We start from the raw sequence: 27,547 nt of genomic DNA on the forward strand, positions 1-27,547 counted from the left end.
AAGTCACCACTCAAACTGACTAAAGGAGCTATTTTGGGAAGATGCCAAGAGGCTGAAGTAGTTATTAACTGTGAACAGCTCCAGGAACACGTTTCAGCTAGTAATACTGATCTTTCAAATGACATCACGGCATGGACGCAGGGGCTAGAGGAAGCATATCAGAGTAAGGCAAAACAACTGCTCCTAAAGTACGCGAACATATTTGACCAGGATGATTCTAAACCAGGCCGCACCAACGTTGTGAAACATCAAATTGACACTGGAGATGCGAGGCCGATCCGTCAAGCTCCACGTAGTGTTCCACTGGCGAAGCGGGAAGTTGTGAGTCAAATCATTCAAGAAACGAGCGACAGCGGCGTCATCGAACCACCAGCTAGTCCATGGAGCTCACCGGTAGTACTTGTAAAAAAGAAGGATGGAAAAATGAGGTTTTGCGTGGACTACCGGAAGTTGAATGACGTAACGAAAAGGGATAGCTACCCATTGCCAAGAATTGACGACACTCTGGACTCGCTATCTGGTACGAAATGGTTTTCCACGCTGGACTTGAAAAGCGGCTACTGGCAAGTGAGGTGAAGGAGGAAGATAAAGATAAAACAGACTTCAGTGTCGGTGATGGTCTTTGGCAATTTACAGTGATGCCTTTTGGACTTTGTAATGCACCAGCTACTTTTGAGAGACTCATGGACCAGGTACTGAAAGGACTACATTGGAAAACATGCTTGGTGTACCTGGACGACATCATCGTATTAGGCAAAAATTTTGATGAACATCTTAGGAACTTGGAGGAAGTTTTCCAAAGAATAGCTGGCGCTGGTCTGAAGTTAAGTCCCAAAAAGTGTGCGCTGTTTAAAAAGGAAGTAAATTATTTGGTTCAGAAGGTAACGGCAGAGGGCATCTGCACTGCGAACGAAAACATAGAGGCTGTAAAGGATTGGCCAAGACCACAGAACCTAAATGAATTAAGAAGTTTCCCTGGGCTGTGCACATATTACCGCCGATTTGTACCACATTTTCCCAGCGTAGCCCATAGCCTCCATGAGCTTACAAGAAAAAATAAAGCTTTTGAATGGAAGAAGGAGCAAAAAGTGGCTTTCCAAACATTGAAGGAGCGTTTGTGCACTGCCCCAATGTTAGCATATCCGATTTCAGGAGCAACATTTATTCTAGATACAGATGCGAGTGGATATGCTATAGGAGGCGTTTTATCACAACTGGTCGATGGACAGGAGAAGTTAGTTGCATATTACAGCCGTTCGATTGGAAAACCAGAGAGGAACTACTGTGTTACACGGAGAGAGCTGATGGCATTGGTAGAGTTCATTAAACATTTTCACAAATACCTCTACGGCCAGCGATTCCGTGTCAGGACAGACCACGCAGCGTTGAAATGGCTTCTGCAGTACCGTAATCTGGAAGGACAATTGGCACGGTGGATCGAGCGACTACAAAGCTATGACTTTTCCATTGAGCATCGAAAAGGTAGCACCCATGGAAATGCCGATGCAATGTCACGAAGGCCATGTAGTTTGGAATGCAAGCATTGTTCAAAGGCCGAGGCTAAAGAAGACATTATAGATGTCCGGCTAATGACTATAACGTGTACGGATGAATGGGATAAGGAACAACTAAGAAAGTGTCAGCTAGAAGATACAGATCTGTCACATGTTATGCAAGGGCTCGAACGAAACGAAAGACCAAGCAGAGAGGAGATGTCAGCAGAGAGTCCCATTGCGAAGTCATTTTGGGCACAGTGGAACAGTTTAGAATTGATATCCGGTTGCTTGCATCGAGTATGGAAGAGTGAGATGACCAATGCAAGAAGACACTGATAGTTGTTCCCAGAAAGAGGATTCCTGACGTGCTCAGCGAGCTGCACAATGGTCCAAGTGGAGGTCATCTTGGAATCACGAAGACACTCGAGAAAATTAAGCAAAGAATCTATTGGGTTGGTTGCCGTCAGTCGGTCACCGAGTGGATTGCCAATTGCGAGGTATGCAACAGAGCGAAAGGGCTTAAAACCCGAAGTCATGGCCAGATGAAGCAGTATATTTCAGGTGTACCATTTGAAAGGATCGCCATGGATGTCGCAGGTCCATTTCCTACTAGCAACCGCGGAAACAAATACGTACTGGTGGTTATGGATTATTTCAGTAAATGACCAGAGGTATACCCAATCCCAAACCAAGAAGCAGAAACAGTAGCAGAAGTGGTTAAAAACGAATGGGTTGCAAGGTATGGTGTACCAATGGAGTTACATTCTGACCAAGGCAGGAATTTTGAATCAGCTGTGTTCCAAGAAATGTGCAAGAAGTTGGGCATTCGAAAAACACGGACAACTGCATTGCATCCTCAGTCCGATGGTATGGTGGAACGTTTCAATAGAACATTGGAGGAGAATTTAAGGAAAGTAGTAGACAAGTACCATAAGGACTGGGATACACACATATCATTATTCTTGATGGCCTAACGATCGGCAGTACATGACACAACGGGCCAAACTCCCGCAAAGGTAATTTTTGGCAATGACCTTCGACTGCCAGCTGATTTGAAGTATGGGATAGATGCCGATGCGGAGAGGAATGTCCAGAAATCCAGTGGTGTCTTGGAAGAAGAGCTGAGAGAGATACACGATCTGGTAAGGCAACGAGCAAAGATTATGAGTGACAAGATGAAAGCGAGATACGATAAAGCAGTTAATTCGGAAGGGTTTCAGGAAGGAGATTTGGTGCTGCTATACAACCCACAACGAAAAAAAGGTTTGTCCCCGAAATTGCAGTGTAACTGGGAAGGCCCATACAAAGTTGTAAAACGGATCAACGATGTAGTATACCGCATACAAACCACTACCAAACCACGAACCAAAATGAAAGTGGTTCATTTGGAGAGAATAGCAGCGTTTAGATCGAGAGATTTGTCTGATCGGGACGATCAGAATTAGGTGGAGGGCAGTGTCACGGATATTAGCATCACTAAGCTATACCATCACTAAGGCGATGCTAAGCGATATTTACGTCAATAATCAAATCATGTATACACATATATAAGGCAGCCGAGAGATGTTACACACAGATGCATTTACTTATACGCCTATGTGTGCGCGAGAGACTGTAAACTACAAACAAATAATTCAATCTTTATGTATCTACATAAACGAATACGAAAACACATATGTACCATGTACGAATACGAGCAGCGGAGAGTCAATGCGCAAACACATGCATATATCTGAGAAGTTTGAGAGCTACTGGACTAGTAGATTCTGGAAGCGCCTAAAAGATGTATAAAGTTGTGCAATTTTAGTTATAGCTGAGAAGTTTGAGAGCTCATGGACAATGCTAGTAGATTCTAGAAAAATGCGAACTAGGAAACCAAAGAGTATAAAAGGCGACAGATGTAGAGGCGCTGTAATTCAGTTTGAGTTGAGCTATCAATCAGTTTGATTAAGCACGCGATCTGGCGGCCAATAGTAGAGTATCATTTGAGTTATCAATCAGTTTGGTTATTAAGCCAGCGAGTAGCAAAATATAAGTGTTATTGTGAAGTACTTTAATAAAGGCCATTTTTCCATTGTTCAATATTGGAGTTATTTATTCAACAGTTTAGCGATACGAACCTAGCAAAAGGGCAAATAAGAAGATTTGCAAGTAAAATTCGTTACAATTGGTGTCAGAAGTGGGAATGTTGAATAAATTCCAGAGGACAACAAGGACATGGCAAAGTTCAGTGAATTGAAGATCCAGCAACTGAAGAAGGAGTTGGAGAGCCGTGGATTGAATACAACCGGCATTAAACTAGAACTTCAGGCACGACTGCGAAAGGCAATGGAATTAGAAGGACTTGACGTGGAAGAGTATGACTTTCATCTTGATGGCGAGGAAACAACAAAAATGGAAGAGACAGTTACGCAGACAGTTACAAGCAGACTTGAACATGATTTTGGCTGCAATATCTGCTCAAACATCGACAGTGGCTTCTCAACTGGAATCGCAAAAGATAGATATAACATCTCAACTGGCATCTCAACTGGAAGAACAAAAGATAAATATGGCATCTCAACTAGAATCCCAGGAGAACCGTATAACATCCAAGATGGAAGAACAGAAGACACGTATTGCAGAAATATCGTCAGAAATAACATCGAAAATTGAAGCACAAGAAAGGCGTATTTCACAAATTTCCGCACAGATATCATCTCAGATCTCCACACAACTAGAAGAGCAGGAAGTCCGTATATCATCTAAACTGGAAGCGCATATGGAAGAAAAACTAACCCAGTTTCATGAAGGCTTCAGTGGTCGAAAGGATAAAATCGAGGCCGAGGTGGATGCTTTGAGAGGACGTATCGAGCAGTTACAACTAAATCGTCCAGCAGTTTCAGCGAGTAATCCAACGGTAAAAACACCATCCTTTGACGGTTCTGTTCCTTTCCAGGTCTTTAAGCTACAGTTTGAGAAGACCGCAGCAGTGAACAACTGGAATGTGGAAGATAAAGTTGCTGCACTGTTCGTGGCATTGAAGGGGCCAGCAGCGGAAATCCTACAGACGATTCCCGAAGGAGAGCGGAACAATTATGAAGCATTGATGGCTGCTGTAGAACGACGTTATGGAAGCGAGCATAGAAAACAGATATTCCAAATTGAGTTGCAAAACCGCTACCAAAAAGCAAATGAGACATTGCAGGAGTTTGCTTCAGATATTGAAAGATTGACTCATCTTGCAAATGCGGACGCACCCGTGAAATACACTGAAAGGGTAAAAATCCAGAGTTTCATAAATGGCATAAGGGACGTGGAAACGAAGCGAGCTACATACGCAAACCCAAAGCTGACATTTGCTGACTCAGGAAACGGCCTCTCTATTGAGTAAACCAGCATACAAAGCTCATCGGGTAGAAGTGGAAAGACCAGATTGGGTAGACACAATTTTGGAGGCACTGAAGGGATCACAACAGAAAAATGCCGGAGTTATTAAATGTTTCAAGTGCGGCAACCCAGGTCATATTGCACGACATTGCAGCAGCGGTCCAAATAGCTCCAACAATGTGGGTGGTCGTAAACGCAGAGCAGAAGGTGATGAGCAAATCTCCAAGACCACTCAATCGTTAAACTAAATCGAGTCAGCCGCAAGGGGCGACAGCTGGCTCCCGCAATTGAATGCCCCATAATCTCTATCTCGCAGATTGGAAGAAGATCGAGCAATCTTACTGTTGGAGGACATGTGGACGGAAAAGAACGTTTACTGACTGTAGATACAGGTGCATCTCATTCCATCATTCGAGCGGATTTAGTCAACAAAAAGATAAGACCATTGCTTGGAGCAAGATTACGTACAGCCACGGGAGAGGACACCCAGGTAATTGGAGAAGTAGAATGTGAAGTCGCAATTGGGAACGTCACGGTAGTACACAATTTTATAGTGGCAGAAATTGTTGATGAAATCATAATTGGAGTGGACTTCTTAATCGACCAGGGCATCAAGATCGACATGCAAAGCAAGAAGATGCGATATAAAAACATGGATGAACCACTTAATTTCGGCTACGAGAGAGGCTATAGCAGTAAACGAGTACTGGTGGAAGAGAGTCAGCAAATACCACCAAAATCCGAAGCAGTCATCTGGGCAAAGGTTGATGTAGATTGTGGGACAAACAAATTGTGGGTTGTCGAAGCAGCAAACAAATCAGCACTAAACATACTTTTAGGAAAAACCCTGGCTATGACAAAACAAGATGGACGTATTCCGGTAAGAGTACTCAATGAGTTCAAGTCACCACTCAAACTGACTAAAGGAGCTATTTTGGGAAGATGCCAAGAGGCTGAAGTAGTTATTAACTGTGAACAGCTCCAGGAACACGTTTCAGCTAGTAATACTGATCTTTCAAATGACATCACGGCATGGACGCAGGGGCTAGAGGAAGCATATCAGAGTAAGGCAAAACAACTGCTCCTAAAGTACGCGAACATATTTGACCAGGATGATTCTAAACCAGGCCGCACCAACGTTGTGAAACATCAAATTGACACTGGAGATGCGAGGCCGATCCGTCAAGCTCCACGTAGTGTTCCACTGGCGAAGCGGGAAGTTGTGAGTCAAATCATTCAAGAAACGAGCGACAGCGGCGTCATCGAACCATCAGCTAGTCCATGGAGCTCACCGGTAGTACTTGTAAAAAAGAAGGATGGAAAAATGAGGTTTTGCGTGGACTACCGGAAGTTGAATGACTTAACGAAAAGGGATAGCTACCCATTGCCAAGAATTGACGACACTCTGGACTCGCTATCTGGTACGAAATGGTTTTCCACGCTGGACTTAAAATGCGGCTACTGGCAAGTTGAGGTGAAGGAGGAAGATAAAGAGAAAACAGCCTTCAGTGTCGGTGATGGTCTTTGGCAATTTACAGTTATGCCTTTTGGACTTTGTAATGCACCTGCTTCTTTTGAGAGACTTATGGACCAGGTACTGAAAGGACTACATTGGAAAACATGCTTGGTGTACCTGGACGAAATCATCGTATTGAGCAAGAATTTTGATGAACATCTTAAGAACTTGGAGGAAGTTTTCCAAAGAATAGCTGGCGCTGGTCTGAAGTTAAGTCCCAAAAAGTGTGCGCTGTTTAAAAAGGAAGTAAATTATTTGGGTCACAAGGTAACGACAGAGGGCATCTGCACTGCGAACGAAAAGATAGAGGCTGTAAAGCATTGGCCAAGACCACAGAACCTACATGAATTAAGAAGTTTCCTTGGGCTGTGCACATATTACCGCCGATTTGTACCACATTTTTCCAGCGTATCCCATAGCCTCCATGAGCTTACAAGAAAAAATAAAGCTTTTGAATGGAAGAAGGAGCAAGAAGTGGCTTTCCAAACATTGAAGGAGCGTTTCTGCACTGCCCCAATGTTAGCATATCCGATTTCAGGAGCAACATTTATTCTAGACACAGATGCGAGTGGATATGCTATAGGAGGCGTTTTATCACAACTGGTCGATGGACAGGAGAAGGTAGTTGCATATTACAGCCGTTCGATTGGAAAACCAGAGAGGAACTACTGTGTTACGCGGAGAGAGCTGTTGGCATTGGTAGAGTGCATTAAACATTTTCACAAATACCTCTACGGCCAGCGATTCCGTGTCAGGACAGATCACGCAGCGTTGAAATGGCTTCTGCAGTTCCGTAATCCGGAAGGACAATTGGCACGGTGGATCGAGCGACTACAAAGCTATGACTTTTCCATTGAGCATCGAAAAGGTAGTACCCATGGAAATGCCGATGCAATGTCACGAAGGCCATGTAGTTTGGAATGCAAGCATTGTTCAAAGGCCGAGGCTAAAGAAGACATTATAGATGTCCGGCTAATGACTATAACGTGTGCGGATGAATGGGACAAGGAACAACTAAGAAAGTGTCAGCTAGAAGATACAGATCTGTCACATGATATGCAAGGGCTCGAACGAAACGAAAGACCTAGCAGAGAGGAGATGTCAGCAGAGAGTCCCATTGCGAAGTCATATTGGGCACAGTGGAACAGTTTAGAATTGATATCCGGTTGCTTGCATCGAGTATGGAAGAGTGAGATGACCAATGCAAGAAGACACTGATAGTTGTTCCCAGAAAGAGGATTCCTGACGTGCTCAGCGAGCTGCACAATGGTCCAAGTGGAGGTCATCTTGGAATCACGAAGACACTCGAGAAAATTAAGCAAAGATTCTATTGGGTTGGTTGCCGTCAGTCGGTCACCGAGTGGATTGCCAATTGCGAGGTATGCAACAGAGCGAAAGGGCTTAAAACCCGAAGTCATGGCCAGATGAAGCAGTATATTTCAGGTGTACCATTTGAAAGGATCGCCATGGATGTCGCAGGTCCATTTCCTACTAGCAACCGCGGAAACAAATACGTACTGGTGGTTATGGATTATTTCAGTAAATGACCAGAGGTATACCCAATCCCAAACCAAGAAGCAGAAACAGTAGCAGAAGTGGTTAAAAACGAATGGGTTGCAAGGTATGGTGTACCAATGGAGTTACATTCTGACCAAGGCAGGAATTTTGAATCAGCTGTGTTCCAAGAAATGTGCAAGAAGTTGGGCATTCGAAAAACACGGACAACTGCATTGCATCCTCAGTCCGATGGTATGGTGGAACGTTTCAATAGAACATTGGAGGAGAATTTAAGGAAAGTAGTAGACAAGTACCATAAGGACTGGGATACACACATATCATTATTCTTGATGGCCTAACGATCGGCAGTACATGACACAACGGGCCAAACTCCCGCAAAAGTAATTTTTGGGAATGACCTTAGACAGTCAGCTGATTTGAAGTATGGGATAGATGCCGATGCGGAGAGGAATTTCAAGAAATTCACTGGTGTCTTGGAAGAAGAGCTGAGAGAGATACACGATCTGGTAAGGCAACGAGCAAAGATTATGAGGGACAAGATGAAAGCGAGGTACGATAAAGCAATTAATTCGGAAGGGTTTCGGGAAGGAGATTTGGCGCTGTTATACAACCCACAACGAAAAAAAGGTTTGTCCCCGAAATTGCAGTGTAACTGGGAAGGCCCATACAAAGTTGTAAAACGGATCAACGATGTAGTGTACCGCATACAAACCATTGGCAAACCACGAACCAAAATGAAAGTGGTTCATTTGGAGAGGCTAGCAGCGGTTAAATCGAGAGATTTGTCTAATTGGGACGATCAGACTTAGGTGGAAGGCAGGGTTACGAATATTAGCAAAACTAAGGAGTGCTGCCGTCTCTAAGCCGATGCTAAGCAGTGACGTGAATGCACATCAATAATTCAATCATAATGTATCTACATAAACGAAACAATAACTGCGTCTACATATAGGTACCATGTACGTATACGAGCAGCGGAGGGGCAATGCACTAACACATGCATATATCTGAGATACTCCTATAAGTATGCAATGAGAAAAACTATAAAATTGTGCAATTGTAGTTACAGCTGAGAAGTTTGAGAGCTACTGGACTAGTAGATTCTGGAAGCGCCTAAAAGATGTATAAAATTGTGCAATTTTAGTTATAGCTGAGAAGTTTGAGAGCTCATGGACAATGCTAGTAGATTCTAGAAAAATGCGAACGAGGAAACCAAAGAGTATAAAAGGCGACAGATGTAGAGGCGCTGTAATTCAGTTTGAGTTGAGCTATCAATCAGTTTGATTAAGCACGCGATCTGGCGGCCAATAGTAGAGTTTCATTTGAGTTATCAATCAGTTTGGTTATTAAGCCAGCGAGTAGCAAAGTATAAGTGTTATTGTGAAGTACTTTAATAAAGGCCATTTTTCCATTGTTCAATATTGGAGTTATTTATTCAACAGTTTAGTGATTCGAACTTAGCGGAGGATTGCAAATAAGAGGATTTGCAAGTAAAATCGTTACAATATTGACCTCGAGCCGGTACACATAAAACCAATATCTTTAAATAAAAAGGTCGCCAAAAAAGAATATTAGTTTCTTAAAGAAGATTTTTTGAGTCTTCACGATCCCTGGACCACCTATCAACGCCTTTTTCACTAGGGTTCCGATGTATGTTCGAAGTTCCAAGATTCTAGCTCACCGGAAAGTTACCGAAAAATTGATTGCAAGAGTTTCCAATTTTGTATGTACATAAACTGGCGGGAAAACAAGAAACGAAACTAATATAAATGAAGAATAACAAGTAGGAAGGTTAAGTTCGGGTGTAACCGAACATTACATACTCAGTTGAGTGCTATGGTGACAACATAAGGGAAAATAACCATGTAGGAAAATGAACCGAGGGTAACCCTGGAATGTGTTTATATGACATGTGTATCAAATGAAAGGCATTAAAGAGTATTTTATGAGGGCCGGTGCCGCTACATTACGACCATTAAAGAACAGTCGCTTTACTCACCAGCGTTTGCGGCACCGTTTTTTTTGTAAAGCAGGAATAGTTTATCCAGTCGATTCCATTGGTAAAAAAAAAGATTTTCAAAAATATTTTTTGTGTGTTTTTGAAATGAAATAAATGTAAGGCGCGATAACCTCCGAAAACATTTAAGTCCGAACTTCTCTTCCAATTTGCGTCATGTTCCTTTTAATTATTTGTACAAATTGGCGGGATCGGCCCTACACATTTTATGCCGACACCGAACGGCATCCGCGAGGCAGATGAGTTTTCACTGAAAAGCTTTTTATGGCAGAAATACACTCGGAGTATATGCGAAATCAATGCCAAAGGGCGAACACGCTTGGGAAAACTTTACTCTAATTGAAAAAACTTGTATCTAAAATTTTGATGTTGCTTTCCTGGGCCGTTAACCCAGGATCTTCGGTTTGGTAAGCGGAACGCGATACCACCACAATACGGTGTTTTTGAAATATTTGGGAAAAAACGTCGATGAAAGAGTTACCCCTATGACGGCCGTAATATTTACTGCCATATTGTTGTTGTGTAACCAGTGTCTCGTCCCATTAAATGGGAACGACCACTCACAAAATTGTCATCAAAGTCTTCTAATGGGAGTCCAAGGAAACTGGCAGTTTCAACAGGGGAGGACCATAGGGAGATTGTTGCTAGAGGCATAGGTGTCACATTACAACTGAAAAGATGTTTGGTGTCATGTGGGGACACATCGCATGCAGGACATACATTACGTATGTCGGGGTGGATTCCAGACAGGTAAGATTTTTACCGTTTGCCGATTCTGTGTGGATTTGGTTAAGAGCCTGGTTATGATTGTCTGGATCAAACGGTTGTGTTGTCAGGTGCCGGATCTCGTCATAGTCCTTATGGAGATGTTCCTTTAACCCCCGTAGATCAAGCAATTGTTTACCAGGATGTCCTGGTTTGTGACAATTTAGCAAAAACTGTCCGTTCAGCATTTCAAACTGATTTTAAAGATTATCATATTTGTTGGTTTGCGTTTGCGTATGCGTATGCGTTATCGATTCTTTACTTATTTCAAAGTATATATTTCGTTGTGCTCTTTAAGGTTGAGCTCTTTGGCCTCACTATGTAGGTGGTGTACGGGGGTCATAAGAATACATCCGGTGGCAGTTCTGATTGCAGTATTTTCTAGTATGTGTTAAGACCAGGCGACCAAACTGGTGACGCGTAGCTCCTGTGCGGCCGACCAATTGCTTTGTACGTGGTTGGCAAAATGTCTTCATCTTTTCTCCAGGTGCTGCCGGCAAGCGACTTGAGGATTTTGTTGCAGATTTATTAGTGAGAGCGCGATGATTGCGCCTATTTCCTTTGTTTTCTTTCGATTCCATAAAAAAATAATTTGTTTTACGAAAAGAACGCGAATGTTTGAAAAACTTCACTAAACGAGTTTTATCTGACCACCCATGTGTTGCAGCTATACACGTGAGAACAAAGTGGGTGCCTTAGCAGAGTGAAATATCCAACAAAAAAATGTACTCACAGAGTCTTATTTAATATAGATTTTTTTGATTAAAATGCTTAGACCATGACAAGTGGAGCAATTCCCGAAATCAAAATAAAATTTTCCAAAGTGTGAAAGTTCTGAGTCATACACAGTGGACAATATTCGAGACAAAAGGGGGCTCATTAAACCTTATAAAATGTGTGAACGCATACATTTATCTTGTGCGTAAATGAACTGCCAAATTTTTTATGAAAAATAATTAATTAAGCGCATTAAACTCAAAGGAATGCAACCTTGGGGACATAACAGCAGTAATTTTCATCAGAACTCTTAATCAGCAAGTCATTTATAAGAATAGCTTTGTAACGACGTTGCTTTAATGAGTCCCCCTAAAGTTAAGCAATATGCAATGGAGTTTCTAGGGCAACCTAAGGCGGATGCAAATAATTCCTAGTCTTCACCGTCTGGTACCACTTTTCTCGAATACAACGACAAGCTTCCCTTTTTTCTCTAGTTTTCTTCTCTTAGATTACAGTTAATTCAATCTCACTCAAAACGAAGCTATAGCAACGGAGATATTTCTGTACTTTTGTGACGTTGATAAAAGCTTTAATACTTTTTGAGATGTTAGTTTTACGAAAAACAAGCAAAAACTGATTTACAAGCCAACCTAATATAAACGCACGCAAGTCATTTTCTGTCAAAAATTTCTCATGCACTTACAACTTGTATGAGGTCAACCCAAATTGAATTTGCTACGTGAAAACCTAACTCGATTTCCAGTTTTTGTTCTGCGTGACATTTAGATTTGACATTTGCACACATACATTACATTGTCGCAACGCATACTTATTTGGGTTAGGGCAAAAAACGCCGGTTGTTTGCGTGCGCTAAAAAAACGCAGTGCGGTTTTGATATCAGGCCTGATTACATTCACGACGGCGGCTACAAAGCGACACCTGTCAAATTATTTTTACACATGATCTTATGAGGATCGTTATGCCGTTGTAGCCAGATGAAACTTTATTCTATTTTTGGGTAGCGACAGTGTGTGGTATTTCTTATTTTATAAATAAAAGCTAAAATAGAAGTAAATAACAAAATCATTTTCCAAACATTATTATTTTTTGTAAATTTTTCGCTACTGTTTGTTGTAATTTATGTGTGTGACTGTCGCGTTCAAAGAAATCAAGTAGCTAATGCTTGGCTACGGTTGTCGTCACGCTTTAGTTTATTGTGGTTGTGGTCTGCAGACGCCGTGTTGAGTGTAATCAGACCTATCCTGAAACTATTTCGAAATAGTCGCGAAAGTGTCGCACAAATACCGAAATCATCACCAAAACATATTTCCGATATATTCCCAGCTCCAATCCGTTATTATCGCTATCACTGTAGTTTTCACTGGAGTTTTTCACTGTCTAAGTTTTGAATGATAGTGACGTTTTTTTTCATTGCTTATGGCAGCGTCGCAATGAATTTTCTCAGGTTCATGAGTTTTGATGCAGAAGTGAACATCTTCACAATCGCGCAAGATTTTGCGTTTATTAATATAAACAGCACTTCAGACTTGGCTGCTGAAACTTATTTCAACTTATTTCTTTAGCGTTTTCAGTAGAACTGCATAAGGCCCCCCTTAATGCTAAAAATAATAATAATAACTTCATCATTTATCTACCTTAATGTAACGTTTTTTTATAATAACGATCTACTCACCCCCAAGATAGCCTTCTGTAAGTAACGGACACCACCGTGAATAAGCTTCGTAGATCTGGAAGAAGTTCCGCTGGCAAAGTCATCCGCTTCAACAAGAGCAGTTTTCAAACCCCTGGTAACTGCATCTAACGCACAACCAGCCCCGGTTGCGCCTCCTCCAATTATCAAAACATCAAATTCTTCACCACTCTGAAGACTTTTGATTTGATCCAAACGGGGGGGCAAAGTACGCTTTCTCTTTGGAGGTCGCACAACCTCATTATGAACCTATTAAAATTTTCTTTTGTAATATTAAAAACAATTTTTTAACTTAAAAACTATGTACTATATTCTTACCACATATGGGGAGTTCTTATCTGTACAAATCCAAGTGGCTGCTAGCGAACCAATGCAAGCACTCAAAGCTGTCACTCCAAATTTATAAAAGCGTGATGACATTTTGTAATTGATCTCTGTTAAAGAAATATAACACTATATATTAGCATTTGTTTTATTAATACAACATGTTGTGTGTATCATAACATAAAAAATAGAAACAAATATGCCTTTATTATATTACATATGCAGCAGTGAACATGCGCTTTATAAACATAGTATACACCTACATATGTATCATACATGGGTACCCAGCATTTTTTGAGGTAAGGTGTTATAAATTTTGGTAAAATTTCAGCATTAAAAATGCCCTGAAACTCAGAAAGAAATGAATGGCCTGAAAAATGGATTGAATAGGAAGGCAGTATTTCAGGTATACCGAAAATTTCAGCTGAACACGCAGTGAAATTTTCAGGACTGTCCAATTTTAATAAAAACAAGTAAGGAAGGCTAAGTTCGGGTGTAACAGAACATTACATACTCAGTTCAGAGCTATGGAGACATAATAAGGGAAAATCACCATGTAGGAAAATGAACCGAGGGTAACCCTGGAATGTGTTTGTATGACATGTGTATCAAATGAAAGGCATTAAAGAGTATTTTAAGAGGGAGTGGGCCATAGTTCTATAGGTGGACGCCATTTAGGGATATTGCCATAGAAGTGGATCAGGGTTGAGTATAGAATTTGTTTGTACGATATGGGTATCAAATGAAAGATGTTAATGAGTATTTTAAAAGGGAGTGATCCTTATTACCATAGGTGGATGTCTTTTCGAGATATCGCCGTAAAGGTGGACCAGGGGTGACTCTAGAATGCGTTTGTACAATATGGGTATCAAACGAAAGGTGTTAATGAGTATTTCAAAAGGGCGTGGGGTTTAGTTCTACAGGTGGACGCCTTTTCGAGATAGCGCCATAAAGGTGGACCAGGGGTGACTCTATAATGCGTTTGTACAATATGGGTATCAAACGAAAGGTGTTAATGAGTATTTTAAAAGGGCGTGGGGCTTAGTTCTATAGGTGGACGCCTTTTCGAGATATCGCCATAAAGGTGGACCAGGGGTGACTCTAGAATGAGTTTGTACGATATGGGTATCAAATTAAAGGTATTAATGAGGGTTTTAAAAGGGAGTGGTGGTAGTTGTATAGGTGGTCGCCGTTTCGAGATATCGGCATAAAGGTGGACCAGTGGTGACTCTAGAATGCGTTTGTACAATATGGGTATCAAACGAAAGGTATTAATGAGTATTTTAAAAGGGAGTGGACCTTAGTTCTATAGGTGGTCGCCTTTTCGAAATATCGCCATAAAGGTGGGCCAGGGGTGACTCTAGAATATGTTTGTACGATATGGATATCAAATGAAAGGTGTTAATGAGTAATTTGAAAGGGCGTGGGGCTTAGTTCTATAGGTGGACGCCTTTTCGATATATCGCCATAAAGGTGGACCAGGGGTGACTTTAGAATGTGTTTGTACGATATGGGTATCAAATTAAAGGTATTTATGAGGCTTTTAAAAGGGAGTGGTGGTAGTTGTATATGTGAAGGCGTTTTCCAGATATCGACCAAAATGTGGACCAGGGTGGCCCAGAACATCATCTGTTGGATACCGCTAATTTATTTATATATATAATACCACGAACAGTATTCCTACCAAAATTTCAAGGGTTTTTTATTTCGCCCTGCAGAACTTTTTCATTTCATTCTACTTAATATGGTAGGTGTCACACCCATTTTACAAAGTTTTTTTCTAAAGTTATATTTTGGGTCAATAAACTAATCCAAATACCATGTTTCATCCCTTTTTTCGTATTTGGTATAGAATTATGGCATTTTTTCGTTTTTCGTAATTTTCGATATCGAAAAAGTGGGCGTGGTCATAGTCCGATTTCGGCCATTTTTTATACCAATACAAAGTGAGTTCAGATAAGTACGTGAACTGATTTTAGTAAAGATTTTTGCTCAAGTTATCGTGTTAACGGCCGAGCGGAAGGACAGACGGTCGACTGTTTATAAAAACTGGGCGTGGCTTCAACCGATTTCGCCTTTTTTCACAGAAATAAGTTATCGTCCCAGAATCTAAGCCCCTATCAAATTTCACAAGGATTGGTAAATTTTTGTTCCTAGACAAATTAAATGAAAAAGGGCGGAGCCACGCCCATTTTGAAATTTTCTTTTATTTTTGCATTTTGTTTCACCATATCATTACTGGAGTTGAATGTTGACATAATTTACTTCTATACGGTAAAGATATTAAATTTTTTGTTAAAATTTGACTTTAAAAAAAATATTTTGTTAAAATTTGACTTTAAAAAAAATTTTTTTTAAAGTGGGCGTGGTCGGTCTCCAATTTTGCTAATTTTTATTAAGCATACATATAGTAATAGGAGTAACGTTCCTGCCAAATTTCATCATGATATCTTCAACGACTGTCAAATTACAGCTTGTAAAACTTTTAAATTACCTTATTTTAAAAGTGGGCGGTGCCACGCCTGTTGTCGAAAATTTTACTAATTTTCTATTCTGTGTCATAAGTTCAACTCACCTACCAAGTCTCATCGCTTTATTCGTCTTTGGTAATGAATTATCGCACTTTTTCGGTTTTTCGAAATTTTCGATATCGAAAAAGTGGGCGGGGTTATAGTCCGATATTGTTCATTTTAAATAGCGACCTGAGATGAGTGTTCAGGAACCTACATACCAAATTTCATCAAGATTCCTCAAAATTTACTCAAGTTATCGTGTTAGCGGACAGACGGACGGACGGACGGACATGGCTCAATCAAATTTTTTTTCGATCCTGATGATTTTGATATATGGAAGTCTATATCTATCTCGATTCCTTTATACCTGTACAACCAACCGTTATCCAATCAAAGTTAATATACTCTGTGAGCTCTGCTCAACTGAGTATAATTATAGCTGGCAGCTCTGTAATTAGTTGTTTCTGGAAGTTATTTGTTGAAGCGTCACTTTTCGTAGGTCGGAGTGAAAGTGTAAATAAAATAAAATATTTAATAAAAAAAATAATCTGAAATGTTTATTAATACAGTGAAATTACTAAACTGAACAAAATCTGTGAAATGAGTGGTTTAAGCAAACGAAATTTGATTGTCCGCAAAAGCTAAAAAAAAACATGCTTCAGAGCACTTTTTCATGTCCGTCCGAGTTTCCCAGCAAACACGCCGATAAATTCTTGCATGAAGATATTGCAGAATCTAGTTTCCCGGCGAATATTAAAGATTTAGGTAACCCAGAATTAAATTTGAAAGAAAAACTTATAGTGTTTTATAGAATTGTAAATCTCACACGCCTTCAACTAGATGGTTTGTTACGTTTATTGAATTCTGAAAATATTGAAGTTCCTCTAACTTCCAACGGCTTATTGAAACAGGGTAAATCAGGTATAATTATTCGGAGCATTTCCCCTGGCCAGTATACGCATATAGGCATTGAAAATTATCTCACATTTATTCAACAAAATTTTGAAAGTGGCCACGAATTAATTTTGGACATAAATGTGGTTGGTTTGCCTTTGTATAAGAGTTCTAAAAGAAGTGTGTGGCCAATATTGGGATTTTTTCAAAATGTTCCTCACAGTGAGGTTTTTCTAATAGGGTCCTACGAGGGAAGTACGAAACCTTCTAATGTAAATCAATACTTACATGACTTCTCTAATGAAATTTTACGGCTCACCAGTAGTCCTTTTAAACTAGGGAAGAAGGTAGTAACATTAAAATGGGGGATCTTTCATTTGTGATGCACCTGCCCGTGCATTTATGTGCGGTACCCTTGGTACAAACTCGTTACACGGATGTATGAAGTGTACACAAATTGGTGCACGAGTAAATAATGTAACAACATATAGTAAAGAATCTAGTCATTTGATTTCAGATGATGAGTTCAGAAAGAGAACGTTCTTAAACCATCACTTGCAATACTTCCATGACAATAGTTTGACTATAGAGAGCTTAAACATAAATATGATTACTAGTTTTCCTTTAGATCCGATGCATCTTCTTGACCTCGGTATTGCAAAAAAATTTTTTAAAATGATAGTAGAAGGAAAAACGTTAAAGCTTTTAAATTGAATAAATGCAGCCTAGAAAATATTTCATCGAAGCTTCTTCCCCTAAAGCATTTCATTCCAAAGGAATTCGCCAGACAACCCTGTGGTCTTCACGAACTAGCGTGCTGGAAAGCAATTGAATTTAGGCAATTTGTTTCATACACTGGACCAGTTGTATTGAAGGATATAGTTCCAGAAGACTGTTATTACCTTTTTCTTTTATTAACATGTGGGTATAGGTGTTTGTTGCGCGAATCATATAGGTCAAATATAGAAGTGGCTGAAAAATTATTTCAGCATTTTGTTCAACAATTTGAAAATGTTTTTCCTATAGAAGGATTAACCTATAATGTCCACAACTTAATTAATTTGGCTCAATGTGTTAGGGAAATTGGACACATAAATTCATTTTCAGCTTACAGATTTGAAAACTTTCTACAGAAAGTAAAGCGATGTGTTCGAAAACCCACACACATTTTTCAACAGTTAGCCAACAAATTTTCATTTTATGAGTCAAATACAGAAAAAATAAAAATTGGTCCAAAATTCAATGCCCAAGGTTTAATAACTCAATTCAATTTTCAAAACTTTGTTTTGACATCTAAAATGTCGAACAATATTTGTTGTTTAATGTCAATGAATGGGCACTATTTTATAAAAGGTCGAGCGTACTTAAATACCAAAAACTTTTTCGACCTACCTATACAAAGCAAATCAATGGGCATCCTCTTGGTAAATGATACCGTGTCCGAAATTTCTGAATCGCATTTGGTTAGCAACATTAGTTTTAAATATATGTACCTACCATATGAAGCCACAAGTGCAGTTTTGATACCTCTCATTCACACCCTTTCAATTCAAGAAGCTTAAAGATAAATTTAAAATAAATACGTACGTATATAATATATAACCTTAAAAATAAAAGCGAATAATGGAAATGCAAAGCTTTGAAATTGATGAAAATAATATTAGTTCTGAGATGCAGCAACTACGTAACGAAATTCAATGCTTAAAAGGTATGTCTAAAAGCTAAAAATAAGTTAATTCGTCACTTGTTTGGAAAGTAATAATTTTCTTAGAAATATATATTTCTTTTCAGACGTAACAAATACGGTCATTAATCAAAATGTAAAAATTTTAACAGCTTTAGAAAAGGGTTGCGAAAATATCCGAAGTCCCAAAGCTAATTTTCCAGTTTCAAGTCCCTTGGAAATTGAAGAACTTGAAAATAAAGTGAAAACGGATTTTGAAAGATATGTAAGGTGGCAATAATTTAATTAAAAATCCTTATTTTAATAATATAATTTTTTTTCTATTTAAAGGTCATAATTTTTAGATCTATACTCATGCCGGATGGCATTCATAAGTATTTGCATAGGATACTTTCGGAAGAATTGTGTTTCGAAATGAATTACTCTGGGCGGTCGAGCAAAAAGGGCCTGCGAGACTTTGTCAACCTTAACAGAGCTTTGTACGGTGAGTATCAAGGATTTTTTTTTTTAGTAGCATACCCAGCTGATGATGTTTTCTCTCTTCCTGTTACACTTTCACTCCCTCTACCATCCCACCCCAACTCCCCCTCCATCTTTATACTCATATGTTTTGCTTATAATTTTGCAAACAGTAACGTGTTCTGTTGTTAGTCAGGTTTTTAAATAATTTGTATCTTAAAATTTTCAGAATCCATACAAAGAGACGGTTATTCAATGTCCGATTATACAAGAGATGTGTGCAGCGCCTTCCAGAAAATTAAGAACAAGAAATACAAAGCGGTATCATTGCAAAAGAAAAATAAATAAGGCAATATATGTATTTATGCACATAAAATTGTGTACCTGAAATTAAAAAAAATAACGAAGAAGACTCTTTAAAATGTGAATTGACTGAATTTTTTCTACATACATATGTATACGGAATACGTATTTTTAGTTTTTTTATTTTTATAATTGAATATTTTAAGTTTATTTTATGTCAAATAAATATTACCTCTATTTGATAAAATAATGGCGTTTAAAATATTGTTTGCTATTGATATTCTTACTGAATTGTAACGACATTATTCCTGCGGATACTTCCACTTCCTGTTCATTCGCTTTTTCTTGTGGATACTTTACCTTCCGATGGGATATTTTTTTTCATGTAGAAGTTCTCACTACAGAAACCTTCACTTCTTAATCATCAGTTTACAGATAGTTCTTATTCGCGGCCACCCCTGTGTTAAAGCGAATGAGAATTTTCAGGTTTTGTAACTACATCTCTGCTGATGCTTTTGTACGAATTATATAGTATTTTCATGCTGAACAATACTGCTGGGCAGTTTCCATTGCCGCTAAAAATCGATTGAACAAATTCGAACTCCAAATCCACTTGCATTAAATTTGACGGATTTATATTATTTTGAGAAATTAAACGCCATTATACATAAATAGTGTTAGAAATTAAAAAAAAAAGTATCGATGCCGCACATATGTAGTACTCCTATATTGCTAATAGAAAATGCTCGCAATGAGTTTTGAATTCGAAGTCAAAACAAGACAGCCTATAAAATTTTTGTGATTGTATCAGCATTAGTGTGACAAGAAAAAATTTAAATAAATAAAAAACAATAAACATTTAAACAGCAATATATCGGCATTCTGATGTTTGCGAGTGTATTCATGGCGGAACGATACAAGGTGGCAGCATGGTGACATACCTACAAACATAAATAAAATTTCAATGTACATACTTTGTTTTTGTAAATTCGATGGACAAATGTCAAAATCGTACTGCGCCGGATGTTGATGTATCAAATCAAATAAAAAAAAGTTTATAATCAGCTGTCCCGTGCTGCCACCTTGTATCTTCCGCCATGAGTGTACCTAGCCTGACGTAGCAATATAGGCATATATGAATTCATAAGGTTTCCTTAAAAACTGTATTTGACTATCTTGAAAAAGCGCGTGGCGACGCTTACTAAGGCCACACGAAAATCTCTGCATCGTCTTCAAAAACGACTGAAGATGTTGTGATATTATTTATGTATAACGGTCTTTACTTTTCAAAATGAAAAATACACATATAGAGCACACATACAAAATCGAGATTTGTAGACTCTACCGCTTCTTTCCACGTATTAGGCGATGAACAAATTTATTTATTTCATACCAGTTCAAATCTTGTAAGCTTTTTGTTGCGCGGACATGTTTTTGATCGCTCTGTAATCGTGTATTATTTTTATACTCAGTTGAGCAGAGCTCACAGAGTATATTAAGTTTGATTGGATAACGGTTGGTTGTACATATATAAAGGAATCGAGATAGATATAGACTTCCATATATCAAAATAATCAGGATCGAAAAAAAATTTGATTGAGCCATGTCCGTCCGTCCGTCCGTCCGTCCGTCCGTCCGTTAACACGATAACTTGAGTAAATTTTGAGGTATCTTGATGAAATTTGGTATGTAGATTCCCGGGCACTCATCTCAGATCGCTATTTAAAATGAACGATATCGGACTATAACCACGCCCACTTTTTCGATATCGAAAATTTCGAAAAACCGAAAAAATGCGATAATTCATTGCCAAAGGCGGTTAAAGCGATGAAACTTGGCAGATGGGTTGACGTTATGACACAGAATAGAAAATTAGTAAGATTTTGGACAATGGGCGTGGCACCGCCCACTTTTACAAGAAGGTAATTTAAAAGTTTTGCAAGCTGTAATTTGGCAGTCGTTGAAGATATCATGATGAAATTTGGCACGAACGCTACTATTATTACTATATATGTGCTAAATAAAAATTAGCAAAATTGGATGAAGAACACGCCCACTTTTTAAAAATTTTTTTTTTTAAATTCAAATTTTAACAAAAAATTTAATATCTTTACTGTATATAAGTAAATTAAGTCAAAATTCAACTCCTGTAATGATATGATGCAACCAAAAAACAAAAATAAAAGAAAATTTCAAAATGGGCGTGGCTCCGCCCAGTTTCATTTAGTTTGTCTAGAATACTTTTAATGCCATAAGTCGAACAAAAATTTACCAATCCTTCTCAAATTTGGTAGGGACATAGATTCTATGACGGTAACTGTTCTCTGTGAAAATGGGCGAAATCGGTGGAAGCCACGCCCAGTTTTTATACACAGTCCACCGTCTGTCCTTCCGCTCGGGCGTTAACACAATAACTTGAGCAAACAACGATATATCTTTACTAAACTTAGCTCACCTACTTATCTGAACTCACTTTATCTTGGTATAAAAAATGGCCGAAATCCGACCATAACCACGCCCACTTTATCGATATCGAAAATTACGAAAAATGAAAAAAATGCCATAATTCTATACCAAATACGAAAAAAGGGATGAAACATGGTAACTGGATTGGTTTATTGACGCAAAATATAACTTTGGAAAAAACTTTGTAAAATGGGTGTGACACCTACCATATTAAGTAGAAGAAAATGAAAAAGTTCTACAAGGCGAAATCAACAGCCCTTGGAATCTTGGCAGGAATACTGTTAGTGGTATTGCATATATAAATAAATTAGCAGTACCCGACAGATGATTTTCTGGATCACCTGGTCCACATTTTGGTCGATATCGCGAGAACACCTTCACATATACATCTAAGGGCCACTCGCTTTTAAAACCCTCATTAATACCTTTAATTTGATATCCATATCGTACAAACACATTCTAGAGTCACCCCTGGCCCACCCTAATGGCGATATCTCGAAAAGGCGTCCACCTATAGACCTAATGCCCACTCCCTCTTAAAATGCTCAGTAACACCTTTCATTTGATACCCATATCGTACAAACATTCTAGAGTCACCCCTGGCCCACCCTAATGGCGATATCTCGAAAAGGCGTCCACCTATAGACCTAATGCCCACTTCCTCTTAAAATGCTCAGTAACACCTTTCGTTTGATACCCATATCGTACAAACATTCTAGAGTCACCTCTGGCCCACCCTAATGGCGATATCTCGAAAAGGCGTCCACCTATAGACCTAATGTCCACTCCCTCTTAAAATGCTCAGTAACACCTTTCGTTTGATACCCATATCGTACAAACATTCTAGAGTCACCCCTGGCCCACCCTATTGGCGATGTCTCGAAAAGGCCTCCACCTATAGACCTAATGCCCACTCCCTCTTAAAATGCTCAGTAACACATTTCGTTTGATACCCATATCGTACAAACATTCTAGAGTCACCCCTGGCCCACCCTAATGGCGATATCTCGAAAAGGCGTCAACCTATAGACCTAATGCCCACTCCCTCTTAAAATGCTCAGTAACACCTTTCGTTTGATACCCATATCGTACAAACATTCTAGAGTCACCCCTGGCCCACCCTATTGGCGATGTCTCGAAAAGGCCTCCACCTATAGACCTAATGCCCACTCCCTCTTAAAATGCTCAGTAACACCTTTCGTTTGATACCCATATCGTACAAACATTCTAGAGTCACCCTGGCCCACCCTAATGGCGATATCTCTAAAAGGCGTCCACCTATAGACCTAATGCCCACTCCCTCTTAAAATGCTCAGTAACACCTTTCGTTTGATACCCATATCGTACAAACATTCTAGAGTCACCCTTGCTCCACCTTTATGGCGATATCTCGAAAAGGCGTCCACATATAGAACTAAGGATTACTCCCTTTTAAAATACTCATTACCACCTTTCATTTGATACCCATATCGTACAAACACATTCTAGAGTCACCCCTGGCCCACCCTAATGGCGATATCTCAAAAAGGCGTCCACCTATAGACCTAATGCCCACTCACTCTTAAAATGCTCAGTAACACCTTTCGTTTGATACCCATATCGTGCAAACATTATAGAGTCACCCCTGGCCCACACTAATGACGATATCTCGAAAAGACGTCCACCAATAGACCTAATGCCCACTCCCTCTTAAAATGCTCAGTAACACCTTTCGTTTGATACCCATATCGTACAAACACATTCTAGAGTCACCCCTGGCCCACCCTAATGACGATATCTCGAAAAGGCGTCCACTTATAGACCTAATGCCCACTCCCTCTTAAAATGCTCAGTAACACCTTTCGTTTGATACCCATATCGTACAAACATTCTAGAGTCACCCTTGGTCCACCTTTATGGCGATATCTCGAAAAGGCGTCCACCTATAGACCTAATGTCCACTCCCTCTTAAAATGCTCAGTAACACCTTTCGTTTGATACCCATATCGTACAAACATTCTAGAGTCACCCCTGGCCCACCCTATTGGCGATGTCTCGAAAAAGCCTCCACCTATAGACCTAATGCCCACTCCCTCTTAAAATGCTCAGTAACACCTTTCGTTTGATACCCATATCGTACAAATATTCTAGAGTCACCCTTGGTCCACCTTTATGGCGATATCTCGAAAAGGCGTCCACCTATAGAACTAAGGATTACTCCCTTTTAAAATACTCATTACCACCTTTCATTTAATACCCATATCGTACAAACACATTCTAGAGTCACCCTGGCCCACCCTAATGGCGATATCTCTAAAAGGCGTCCACCTATAGACCTAATGCCCACTCCCTCTTAAAATGCTCAGTAACACCTTTCGTTTGATACCCATATCGTACAAACATTCTAGAGTCACCCTTGGTCCACCTTTATGGCGATATCTCGAAAAGGCGTCCACATATAGAACTAAGGATTACTCCCTTTTAAAATACTCATTACCGCCTTTCAGTTGATACCCATATCGTACAAACACATTCTAGAGTCACCCCTGGCCCACCCTAATGGCGATATCTCAAAAAGGCGTCCACCTATAGACCTAATGCCCACTAACTCTTAAAATGCTCAGTAACACCTTTCGTTTGATACCCATATCGTGCAAACATTATAGAGTCACCCCTGGCCCACACTAATGACGATATCTCGAAAAGACGTCCACCAATAGACCTAATGCCCACTCCCTCTTAAAATGCTCAGTAACACCTTTCGTTTGATACCCATATCGTACAAACACATTCTAGAGTCACCCCTGGCCCAACCTAATGACGATATCTCGAAAAGGCGTCCACTTATAGACCTAATGCCCACTCCCTCTTAAAATGCTCAGTAACACCTTTCGTTTGATACCCATATCGTACAAACATTCTAGAGTCACCCTTGGTCCACCTTTATGGCGATATCTCGAAAAGGCGTCCACCTATAGAACTAAGGATTACTCCCTTTTAAAATACTCATTACCATCTTTCATTTGATACCCATATCATACAAACACATTCTAGAGTCACCCCTGGCCCACCCTAATGGCGACATTTCGAAAAGGCGTCCACCTATAGACCTATTGCCCACTCCCTCATAAAATGCTCAGTAACACTTTGTTTTGATACCCATATCGTACAAACAAATTCTAGAGTCAGCCCTGGTCCACCTTTATAGCGATATCCCTAAATGGCGTCCATCCATAGAACTATGGCCTACTCTCTCTTAAAATACTCTTTAATACCTTCCATTTGATACACATGTCATACAACCACATTCCAGGGTTCCCTAGGTTCATTTTCCTACATGGTGATTTTCCTTATTTTGTCTCCATAGCTCTCAACTGAGTATGTAATGTTCGGTTGCACCCGAACTTAGCCTTCCCTACTTGTTACTTTTGTAAACAACCTAAATTCTGCATATAAATTGTTTTAAATATATACAGTTCAGTTATTAGCTTACAGTGTATAAAATCGTAATAAACGTTCAATAAATATTGCGGCAAAATTTGTTCAAATGTTTGAAAACTTATTTTCATTTTATCACTCCACAGAACGTGAATTGCCCCCCTGCTCTGTTTACTGTCTGATAAGCGCTGCCAACTGTTAGCATACAGTGCTCCAAAATAACTCACACTAGAACATCTTAGTGAGTGCCCATCAAAAAAATTTGTTTTAAGAAGAGTTATTGTGTTTTTTTTTTCGTCTTTGTATAAGATTTTAGTGAGGTCTCTTAATTTACAATAATGTTGGATTGTTGTTTCAAGAAGGGTGCCTCCCAAGGGAAAATATCCCGAGGTGACACTTATGTTTGCTGTTGGCTTATGTTTGTTCGTAGGCAGGATTTTCACACATAGGTGGTCGAGTTGTTGACTTGATATCCAGCAAAATTGGGCTAAACTAGGCCTGTCATGATTGCCGCACAGTAGAAAATGACATGCGTGCTTTCATGAGACAACCTCAGAAAGAGTTCAATAATATTTTCATTGGTTTTCGTGCGAAAGATTTAAAATGATGGAGACTCATTTAAAGAAATTGAAAGTAATTTCCGAGTCACCAAAACGAAAAAAATGCATGCCTAACAATAACTCCAACTTGTTTCGGGTCTGGGGCAAAGTTTTCTTCATACGTCTGTACCTCCAACTACACGGACCGATCTGAACGCGCCAGCCAAAGATTTCACGACTAATGTTACTCAGAAATCCCCTCAACGGTCTACCGAGCTTTCTAGTGATGCTACGGTGATTTCTGACCTTGTTAACATCGTTCCAACCAGCATGGATCGCCCCCATGACACCACTGTTAATTTCATTAGCCTCCCCAATTTTACCTTTGCCTCCACCTGTTTCTTTACCTCCTACAACCACAGTAACCAATAGTTTGGCGGTTCCTGCGGGTACAATTGTTGTGGCTTGCAGCAACCAAACGTCACTGACTGGTTCGAACAACAACGCTAGGTCAACCAGCTGCTACTACTACGCAGGTTAAGTATGAGAGAGACATTTCCTCGTTTAAAATACCTGTTTCTGGTGCATTCTTCGACAAAGTGCTTGATCCATCTTTTTGGCCGGTACATACTGTTGTACATTTATTTACCACAAAGTCGAGGGCTGAACCTGTTATATCGGTTAATCCCAAAAACGTAATGATTAACACAGAAACAACAACTCAAAGGTAATTACTGATTCGTCCCATCTCATCATTAATTACCAAAATGTTCGTGGCCTCTTTGCTTTGGCAACAACAAAAGTATCGAGTGACGCCTCTTAACAAATATATACTCTTTGGTATGAGCTGATTTCGTTGAACGATGTCTCTGATATCGAATTCATAGCAGTTAGACTTTCGTTTGGTGTCTTTCGCGTAACTGTTTGCTGTTCTTATATACCACCCCGCTTGGATATGCATGTGTATACTAGCCATAGCTTGGGCATTCGCGACTTGCATTCTGAGTTGGGAAATAATGATCGACTTGTGGTTGTTGGGGATTTTAATTTATCAGCAGTTACTTGGGTTAATATTTGTCATTCAAACTTTTTAACACCTAAAATTGAACACGATTTTCTCAAATGCCTGTTGGATTCATCCCTGCTTCAAATTAATAATGTACCAATATCGAATTCATAGCAGTTAGACTTTCGTTTGGTGTCTTTCGCGTAACTGTTTGCTGTTCTTCTATACCACCCCGCTCGGATATGCATGTGTATACTAGTCATAGCTTGGCCATTTGCGACTTGCATTCTGAGTTGGGAAATAATGATCGACTTGTGGTTGTTGGGGATTTTAATTTGTCAACAGTTACTTGGGTTAATATTAGTCATTCAAATTTTTTAACACCTACAATTGAACACGATTTTCTCAAATGCCTGTTGGATTCATCCGTGCTTCAAATTAATAATGTACGAATATCGAATTCATAGCAGTTAGACTTTCCTTTGGTGTCTTTCGCGTAACTGTTTGCTGTTCTTCTATACCACCCCGCTGTTGTTGTTGTTGTAGCAATGCTTCGCCCCACCTAACAGCCGCGATCGATCACAAATTGTCATCAATATCCTCTAACGGGAGTCCAAGGAAGCTTGCCGTTTCAACAGGGGGGGACCATAAGGAAAGGGGTGTTAGAGGCGTTCGTTCCACATTACAATTAAAGAGATGGTTGGTGTCATGTGGGGCACATTGCAAGCGGGGCATACATTTTGTATTTCGGGGTTGATTCTGGATAAGTAAGAGTTTAACCTGTTACAGTATCCAGAACGAAGTTGAGCAAGAGTGACACGCGTTTCCCTGGG

General features: G+C 39.6%; 2 protein-coding genes across 4 annotated transcripts in view; one reads left to right on the forward strand and one right to left on the reverse strand.

Annotated features, from left to right (window-relative positions):
• Gpo1 (glycerophosphate oxidase 1) overlaps positions 1–27,547 on the reverse strand; it is a 350,155-nt gene that overhangs the window by 184,295 nt on the left and 138,313 nt on the right. For all 3 annotated transcript variants that reach the window (XM_067772901.1, XM_067772900.1, XM_067772902.1), the window contains exons 2-3: positions 13,428–13,543; positions 13,092–13,358 (exon numbers count right to left, since the gene is read on the reverse strand). In XM_067772901.1, coding sequence (XP_067629002.1) covers positions 13,092–13,358; positions 13,428–13,529 — 369 coding nt within the window. In that variant the 5' untranslated portion in view covers positions 13,530–13,543. The remainder of the gene's footprint in view (positions 1–13,091; positions 13,359–13,427; positions 13,544–27,547) is intronic.
• LOC137246566 (uncharacterized) lies at positions 18,140–19,625 on the forward strand. Its single transcript, XM_067777649.1, has 4 exons — positions 18,140–18,548; positions 18,632–18,789; positions 18,855–19,008; positions 19,213–19,625. Exons 1-4 carry the CDS (start codon positions 18,464–18,466, stop codon positions 19,329–19,331), a joined length of 516 nt encoding a protein of 171 aa, XP_067633750.1. The 5' UTR covers positions 18,140–18,463; the 3' UTR covers positions 19,332–19,625.

This window comes from Eurosta solidaginis, chromosome 3, assembly GCF_040869045.1.
Source record: "Eurosta solidaginis isolate ZX-2024a chromosome 3, ASM4086904v1, whole genome shotgun sequence".
Classification (NCBI taxonomy): Eukaryota; Metazoa; Arthropoda; class Insecta; order Diptera; family Tephritidae; genus Eurosta; species Eurosta solidaginis.